The sequence below is a fragment of the Carassius gibelio genome, chromosome A25, assembly GCF_023724105.1.
Source record: "Carassius gibelio isolate Cgi1373 ecotype wild population from Czech Republic chromosome A25, carGib1.2-hapl.c, whole genome shotgun sequence".
Classification (NCBI taxonomy): Eukaryota; Metazoa; Chordata; class Actinopteri; order Cypriniformes; family Cyprinidae; genus Carassius; species Carassius gibelio.
In genome coordinates this window covers 14,090,936-14,100,431 of record NC_068395.1, presented here as the reverse complement: position 1 = coordinate 14,100,431, position 9,496 = coordinate 14,090,936, and the positions used below count along the sequence as shown (strand labels likewise).

General features: G+C 38.2%; 1 protein-coding gene across 5 annotated transcripts; it reads left to right on the top strand.

Annotated features, from left to right (window-relative positions):
* LOC127946719 (protein SPT2 homolog) lies at positions 1-5,888 on the top strand. 5 transcript variants are annotated; one of them, XM_052543444.1, is made up of 6 exons: positions 1-532; positions 810-924; positions 2,394-3,752; positions 4,658-4,814; positions 5,009-5,086; positions 5,241-5,888. In XM_052543444.1, the coding sequence occupies exons 1-6, from the start codon at positions 473-475 to the stop codon at positions 5,326-5,328; spliced, it is 1,857 nt and encodes a 618-aa protein (XP_052399404.1). In that variant the 5' UTR covers positions 1-472; the 3' UTR covers positions 5,329-5,888. The 5 variants fall into 5 exon arrangements, with proteins under 5 accessions (XP_052399404.1, XP_052399405.1, XP_052399402.1 ...); XM_052543445.1 differs by having other exon boundaries at positions 4-532; positions 2,394-3,740; XM_052543442.1 differs by having other exon boundaries at positions 4-532; positions 5,440-5,888.
* Positions 5,889-9,496: the final 3,608 nt, after the last annotated feature.

Genomic DNA, 9,496 nt, shown 5'->3' with positions numbered 1-9,496 from the left:
AGAAGATCAAACGCGTGTCTTAAGCAACCGGAAGTAACGTGTCAACGTGAACTGGATGACGTGGGTTTGTAGCTGCTTCTCGAACGCAGGTCTGATGAGGATTTTCCACATTTGCAGTGTTTTCATAGCTTCACTGTTTCACGCCGTTCAGTGACAGTTTGGGGAAACTGATCCGGTGTCACTGAACGAATACAAAACGAAACTTTTTGTATTAATCTGTCGGTTTAAATGAACAACAGCGGAATAGATATGGCGAACAGCAGCTGAAGGGACCTGGTTTGATCGAGGGTTTCCTCTGTGGTTTACTTCTCCTTCCTTCAATACTCGTTTGGTTTAAACATCAAGACTGATTTCAGTTGATTTACAGACTGTGTTTACAGACACAAAAGCTCCCTGAGTTTAGTGTTTTTCAATTGGTGAGCGTTAGCTATTAATATTAGTTAAATAAGTGAGCGGTGAACAGTTGGGGATCATGGATTTCGACAACGTGCTGTCCATCGCCTCCCAAAACCAAGGTCTCAGCAACGTACCGGTATGTACGAGAAATGGCCATGAAAAAAACTATAAACATCATCCTCATAAAACAAACAAATACAACATAATTTATTGTTTGTAATATGGTAGATTTAAATGTGCAATCGAGGTCGACCTTGGTAGATTAAACTGCTTGTAGTTTGATTAATTCAACATGTAACATGCAAGGTTAGTTAATGTTGCCCATGTATTGAGAAAAAAAAAAAACCTTCCAGTTTAATTAATTATAACTTGTTTGCATTGCTATGGTTCTCAATCACGTCTGTCCTTTTTAGAAGCGGTATAGCTTGAAAACCGGTCCACCAAAGAAAGATGTCAGAGTCAAAGGAGTTAATTCTGCTGCGGTGCAGGCCTTCTTGAAAAAACAAGCCGTGGAGCAAAAGAAAAAAGGTGCACTTTTCTTCTTAAACCTGGTCATTGTTTAATTACTGTCATGCCATTGCCAACCTGTAAAACAAAAATATAGCTGTTTTCCATATAAATAAGATGAAATGGGATGGATTCTGTCAAGATAATGAAAATTACCTTACAAGCACCATAATAGCAGTCCATGTGACTTGTATCTAAGCATGCCTCATCAGGGTTGACATAAACCAAATAAAATGTCATTTGTACTGTTTGTACACATTTTTTAAACCAGAAAGTAATTTTAACTCTTGTCCAGTTTCTAGTTATTTTGACCTGGACTGTATTTTCTAGTTATGTTAACGCATTGGACTGAAGCCTACTGACTTTGCTTACACAGTGCACAGCAACGTCCCCCAAAAATTGGTTAATCTTTGTACTTTTTAGGAACATCTCTCAACCGCTCCACCCCCAACCCCCCCCCCCCCCCCAATCTAATCGACAAATGATGCACAATCGAGGGGCGGAGCCATCCACTATATAGATCAGCGCTTAGCGTCTCAATGCATTAAATGGCACATACACATGAAAAGGCAGCTGACATGAAACTATATGGTTATAAGCTTCTTTAAATGGCTGCTTATTAAGTGATCATGTGCCTATTTAGGTCATGCACTTGTTGTGTTAAAGCTCACACCTCACACTGCACCACCTGCAGTTCTTTTCTTCTTCTTTTTTTTTCCCTTAAATGAATTTTTCACTACTATAAAATTGTTGCACAGATTTGTGCATCTCTGTGCTGGTATATCACGTAACTCTAGCAAACAAGTTATATGGAACCCTTTTATAATACCTAATTGTATTTATTTAGTTAGTCCTTTTCAAATATTGACAGCTCCAACAGTTCATACACACTTGCCAGGAAGTTTCTAGCAATCCTGGAGACCTGGATTGGCTGGTTCAGGTGTGTATAATTCTCTAAAGGTTGACATAAGTAATAGCAGTCTGAAAAACCTAATTTTTAGAAATGTAATACAAATATGTTTTTGAGTATCATATTTGGTAAATGAGGCTAATACATTTTGATAGAGGAGAATGTAGAGCTTAAAAAACACAGAGGCCCAAACTGAGTATAAACATGATACATGTAATTTTGTGCAGTTACTGATATTTATATGGCCAAAAAGTAAAATGAAATGTAATATAAATCAGTGAGATTTTTATAATAGTGTAGCAGACTACTTAAAACTATTTAATGCATATAAATATCAATTGTTGATCAAAATCCTCTAATAATATTGTGGGGGCAAAACATTTAAAGCAATGCAAGACAATGTTTGAAAGATGAACAAAAAAACATTTATCAAAAGCTTGATGGATGACATTTGATACTCACATGTGACGTTTTTTTCCCTCATAAAATCTGCCATAGGGTTTTGGAAAGGCATTAGGGTGAGAAAATAACAATGGCATTTCTCATATGATGCATATTTTGGTGTTTTTCTCATTCTTAGAACTACAGAGTAAGAAAGCAAAAGAGGAATTGTTGGCCAAAAGAGTGGAGCTGAAATCAGACAGGAAGGCAAGAGCAATGGCTTCGCGTACCAAGGACAATTTCAGAGGTTACAATGGCATCCCTGTCATAGATCAGCCCAAAAGCAGGAGGTCGAAGGGGGATAGATCGGAAGAGCAGGAAAGTTTGAACCCATATGATGAAGATGATGATGGTGATAATTACTACTGTGAGGGAACAGATTCTGAATCTGAAGAACAAGGCATGCCTGTCAAGCCTCCGTCTCGGGCTGAGTCCTCCAAATTTGACAGCAAACCAAAAAAACCCAGTGCTCCAGGAAGGCCCCCATCAGCATCACTGAACTTTGCAGACCTATTGAAACTTGCGGAAAAGAAGCAGTTTGAACCTGTTGAAATTAAAGTAGTGAAGAAGACTGAAGAGAGGCTTAGAACAGCAGAGGAGATTCGGGAACTCGAAATGGAGCGCAGAGTTAAGAATCAGGATAGAGGGAAGGACGCCAGACCAGACAAGAATTCAAGACACAAATCCAGCTCAAATTCACAAAAGAAAAATGTAGACCGAGATGGCAAAAATGAGAAATTGCCCAAGCCATCAGTGGAAAAGTACCAGTCAAGTAGTACCAGCAAAAAGCCAAAACTTCAAGCATTCAGTGATAGAAATCCAAGTTCTGCCAAGCTGCATGGAGACAGAAATTCAGGCTCCTCAAGTGCCTTAAATGGTAAAGCTGCCATGAAGAATGGTGCGTCGTTTCAATTGAAACAAACACCAACCAGACCCTCATTAGGCCATAGGCCCACAACCTCAAGTGACCTTATCCCAAAGAAGGGGAGTATCTCAGTACCTCAAGCAAAATCATGTATTTCAGGAACTCGTGCAGGAGTTGCTCCTGGTGCAGCTAGACCAGGTCAAGAACCACCCAAAAACTTTGGGCAAGGTAGACCTAGTAACTCTGACAGGGGTGGGCAACCTCAGAAACAAGCAAAACCAGGACATTTAACATGGCCTGGGAGCAACAGACTTGTACAACCTTCTTCTGGTGATCCCTCAAAGCAACCAAGACCAGGTGGTAGTTTGCAAGCTCAGCAGGTTCCTGGAAGCTCCAGGGGCTCCATAAATGGACCAAGCAGGATGGGAGGTAGTGTTTCTGGGAGACCGTTAAATGGCATGGGCTCTGGCCCTGGAAGACCTCAGTGCACTGTTGTTTCAGAGACTATTTCATCAAAAAACTTTGCATCGAGACCTGGGATGGTTCCAAGACCTCTGGGGCCTCAAGGCCCCAAGACAGTGGTAGGACCCTCAGGCCACAGGATCCTGGTTAGACCTCCTGGTAAGGGTTGTGGTAAGAATATCTTAATGGGCAAGTGTTTCATGATTTCTGTTTGTTAATATTAAGAGAACTACTGTTTCAACAGATCCCAGTCCAAAGATAACACAAAGTACTTCCTACTAGGGTTGCACCGTTTACCAGTACTATGGTAGTATCGCGACAAAAAAAAAAAAAAATGTCCTGATTACATGTGTGTAATATGTACAGTATATATATATCTCTGTTCGCATCGCAATACTTATTGGTATCATGATAGTATCGTAGTGTTTATGGTATCGTGAAAACCTTACTTCTTATTTGTCCTTCAAAACAAATTCCACTTAATGTAAAGAACTTGCAACTGAAGTTGATGTGAAAATTCATTAGACCATAGTAAATGTTATACTCGTAAACATTTCCTATCTGGTGTTGACATGAAAATTATGTCAAAGTCACTTGCTAACCTTGTCTGGTTAATGTTCTATACAGTTTTATTCAACTCCTGTAATGTAAAGAATGAAACCTATAGAATTATACAGTACATGCAATCAGTTCCTGATGGACAAAATCGGTTCCTGTCCAGCATTTTATTTCTCATACAGAAAGCATTTTTTGGAGAAAAGATACTGTTTCTATGACTTTTTTTTTTTTTTTTTTTTTTTTTGCTGGTAATCGACAGCCTGTTAAAGATATTATTAAACCAGTTTTCATGAAAGATACTTGTTTTATTAATTTTTGTGTATCAATTATTGTGTTGTTTGTTGCTCCTTGTAATTGTATTGAATTTTCTTTTGGAATGAATTTCTGAATTATTTGAACATGTATTCATTCTTGTGTTCTATATCATTTTAATGTGTAATCAGTAGCAACATTAATGCTTTGTGTATTCTTAAATTTTTCTTGAAGTCGAATCCCCTATACTCTTGCTATTTTTAAAGGACCAGCGTTGCCCCCCATAACATCCAATTATAAACGGAAATATGAGGATGAGGAAGATTTTGACTCTGAGATGGATGACTTCATCGACGATGAAGGAGAAGACCAAGATGAAATTTCAAAACATATCAGGGAAATCTTTGGCTATGATAAGTCCAAGTGAGTTTTTATCCAGCTTAAGGTTACATAAAATATCCTTGGGCTTGAAAAATACTCTACGCTGGTATTTGATCTCACCAGTTATAGGAAGCATGTTTATACAGATGTTTGCATATTTGCATAGAATGTCTTTCGCCTTAAATTACAAGGAGTTTGCCTACTTTGTGGTACATTTGTGTCTTTTGTTTTAACAGATATAAAGATGAAAGCGACTATGCGTTGAAGTTTATGGAGAGCAGCTGGAAGGACCAGCAGAAAGAGGAAGCAAGGAGGTAAGATTTCAGCTGCAAACTACAAGTGGGTAAATATTAGTTTTGACAAACTTCTTTGGTTCGTCACCATTTTCACCAAATCATCACACTATTGCCTTCTTCTCTGTGTGTGGTTTTTTTTTTTGCCTTGCCTTGCCCCTGATTGTCTGATTAGCCTGCGATTGGCAGTGTATGAGGACCAGGAGGAGGAAAGAAGAGAACTTGAGGAGATGAGGCGGAAGAATGCGAAGAAGATAAAATGATCGTGATGATTGTGTTTCCGATAGACTCAAATGAAATGCTTCTCTCCCTTTATGCAGAGGACCGGCAGAAATTATGTTCCTTAATGACACCTGTTTTTGTTTCTGCCTCAGTTTACGCCTGGGCATCAAGGAGGATGAAGAGGAGATGCGTATGGAGGAGGAGGAGATGAAAAAAAAACTAGCGATGAAAGCAAAGCGGACAAATTTTTAGTTTACTATGCTTGACTTTGATCTTGTCTTATTTGGTTTGGAGGAACCAAGTGGAATGGAAATGCATTCCTTGTGCCGCTGATGTTGTTACACTATTTATTTGATTGTTCAAGCCACGGGAGCAGGTTTGCACTATCAAGAGCCCATCTGATAATCACAATAGCATTTTTTTGTATGTGTAGAAACCATGAAAGTATTTTGATGTGGAAGCCTTACATCTCAAGCACCAACTTCCAGATTGGTCCCGATCTAGGGAGAGTTATTTTATTATTTGTACTATTTATTTGGTGAAAAAAGACTGAAGACTGCTATCTTTCCAGTGTATTTTTTTGTTAAAGGGATTTAACAGATTCTGTTGTCCTGTCATTTGTTAATTCTTTGTTTTTGCTGTAATGGTGGATCTGGTTACAGAAACCTGGAAGTGCTGGTATGGAACTCAAATTTAACTTTGCTCTGTGGAACACATTGGCCACGTTGCAAAACCCGCTTTTTAATGAAAATAACATTCACATTTAAATATTTGAGTCCTCTAGATAACAAGTCAACATTTGTAACATGGCATTACCATGCCACCACAGTAGTTTTTGTAAAAGTTACTGATCCAGAGAACCAGTGTAGATACTTTATGCTCAAACAAAAATGTAAGTAGGTGTCATTTTTTATGTGTCATGAAAGACAAAGCAGTGTGTGTTTTTTTTTGTTTTTTTTTACCAACAGGCAAGTAGATAATTAGTCAAACCTTTATTAATTTGTACTATTTGCTTGATCTAGTTTTGTCACTGGCCCAGAGTGAATGGGTTCAAGAGTTTTACCATCATGTCTTTATTATTTGCTTCAAACAAGGCACATAAGATATAATACATCTAACGGTGCAAGCAAATTACATTTCACACAGCGTTTGCCTGCTTTGTTACTTTCTCTTAGTGAACAGACACGTGTTGACATTGTGGTAAGTGCTTATTAAGGTCAGTACTTACAAAACCTATTCCAAAAAAGTTGGGACACTGTACAAATTGTGAATAAAAACAGAATGCAATTATGTGGACGTTTCAAATTTCAATATTTTATTCAGAAAACAACATAGATGACATATCAAATGTTTATCATTTTAAGGGTAAAATAAGTTGATTTTAAATTTCATGGCATCAACACATCTCCAAAAAGTTGGGACAAGTCCATGTTTACCACTGTGTGGCATCCCCTCTTTTTATAACAGTCTGCAAATGTCTGGGGACTGAGGAGACAAGTAGCTCCAATTTAGGAATAGGAGTGTTGTCCCATTCTTGACTAATACAGGCTTCTAGTTGATCAACTGTCTTCGGTCTTCTTTGTCGCATCTTGTTTTTCTACATCTTGGAAATACCTTTCAGCATTGATTGTGCCTTTCCAGATGTGTAAGCTGCCCATGCCACACGCACTCATGCAACCCCATACCATCAGAGATGCAGGCTTCTGAACTGAGCGCTGATAACAACTTGGGTTGTCCTTGTCTTTTTAGTCTCTTTTGTTGTCTCTTTAGTCCGGATGACATGGCATCCCAGTTTTCCAAAAAGAACTTCAAATTTTTATTCATCTGACCACAGAACAGTTTTCCACTTTGCCACAGTCCATTTTAAATGACCCTTGGCCCAGAGAAAACGTCTGCGCTTATATAGAGTTTTATCCGGCAACGGCGCATGGCAAGGTGGATTGTCTTCACCGACAATGTTTTCTGGAAGTATTCCTGAGCCCATGTGGTGATTGCCATTACAGTAGCATTCCTGTATGTGATGCAGTGCCGTCTAAGGACCCGAAGATCTCAGGCATCCAGTATGGTTTTCCGGCCTTTACTCTTACACACAGAGATTGTTCCAGATTCTCTGAATCTTTGGTTGATATTATGCACTGTAGGTGATGATAACTTCAAAGTCTTTGCAATTGTTCTCTGAGAAACTCCTTTCTGATATTGCTCCATTATTTTTCACTGCAGCATTGGGGGAATTGGTGATCCTCTGCCCATCTTGACTTCTGAGAGACACTGCCACTCTAAGAGGCTCTTTTTATACTCAATCATGTTGCCAATTGACCTAATAAGTTGCAAATTGGTCCTCCAGCTGTTCCTGATATGTACATTTAACTTTTCCCACCTTACTGCTACCTGTCCCAACTTTTTTGGAATGTGTAGCTCTCATTTTGAATGACATTTCAAAATGTTTCACTTTCAACATTAGATATGTTCTCTATATTCTATTGTGAATCAAATCTAAGTTTATGAGACTTGTAAATTATTCCATTCCTTTTTTTTACTCACAATTTGTACAGTGTGTGAAAGACAACCGCGTTGCCACTCATAGTTCTTGCGTGTTGAGGAAACAATGATATCTACAGTGTTACGCGTGCACGGGATTGCAGCGTTCACATTAGCAATTTTTCATGTGAACCGTGCCCCGTTCCGCACTAAACTGCCAGTGTTAAAGCCCCCTTAGAAAACTAGGTGGTCTGGGGTATGGTTCGCTGCTGATGTGAACGCAATTGTACCAAATCGTGGAAGTGAACCGCTATTAATGACGTATTATTTGATGTGTGTTTCACTCACTTTGCTGACGAGCGTGACTGACGCACTGCAAGCTGAGAGCTGTACATTTCAATTCTGTTCGCCTTCAGTGTTCTTTAGAGTATTTGCAGTACATTCGCAAGACAGATGTAAGTTTGTTATGTACTGAAGCTTTGTAAACAAAACGAAGGATCAAAAACATGAATATATAAGAAGTGCAAAGAGCATGTTATGCATTTGCCGCCTTCTCCCGCAGTTGCTTAGCAATGGGGTAAACAACTACTGGCTTGATGACTCAAAGGAACCGCGGTAATATGAACGCGGGGCAATTGAACTCTGGTTCGGACCTTGTTTTATAAAGGCTATGGATCGGACCAGGCAAGCGAAGTGTCGTTGAGCAGACCGATGGGTTAATGGGTGCTTTGATATCATACACCCACAGGCAGCAGCGCTTTCTACTTTTGTTTGGGGTTTTCGGTGAGTTCCGTCACAGAAATATACGTCATTCAAGCCAACCAATCAGGTTGTGAACGTATCACTATGCCTTTAGGTTCGGTGTTAAAATGTGTAGGCTAGCAGACGGGAGCAAATCTTTGTCCTTTTTTGGTCCGATCCACATGAACCCAAACGAACCGAACCACAAGTGTGAACACACCCAAAGCTGTCTGAGACATTAAACGCCACTTTCACCTTATTTTGCGAAACCGATCTCGTTTTGCATCAGAAATAAACGATAAAACGAGCATCTTCCATCCGAGGACTTGTGATTGTATTTTAGGGGGAATAATAAGAATAAATAATAATGTTTTGCATAACATACCATATGCCCTGTTAAATAATTATTTTCAAGATACTCTGAAACTGATTATTTATGATCCTTATGTCTTAGAGAGCTTGTGACTCATTTGTTCTTTGAATGTAAAATTGTCTAAAACATTTGGAAGGAACTGACCAATTTTCTTTTAAATTTAGTAAAGGTTAACTATGTTTTTACATTAAATGATATTTGTTATGAAAACAAAACTAACAAAGGTCTTGAATCCATTGTTAATTTAGCCCGTTTATATTGCTGCAAAATTGTAGTCTACATAAGCAAAATAAATAAATAAATAATAATTCATCCCCACTGTTTATGTTGTTCACAATGTGGTTGTTTTGTCTTCTTTGAAATTGTTAAAAAACAAAAAGTCTCCAAAAAGTAATATATATATATTATATATAATATATATAATATATATATATTAATTTTTGGAGACTTTTTGTTTTTTAACAATACATATATATATATATAATTTTTTTCAGTGCATTTACACATTTTATGTTAATCTCAGATGTCCATAAATTATATAATTTTTATAAAATGTAATTATATTTTTCAAATCGCCTTGCCGTCGTCGTGCTGTGTTAGTTTGACTCCGCCCCTCT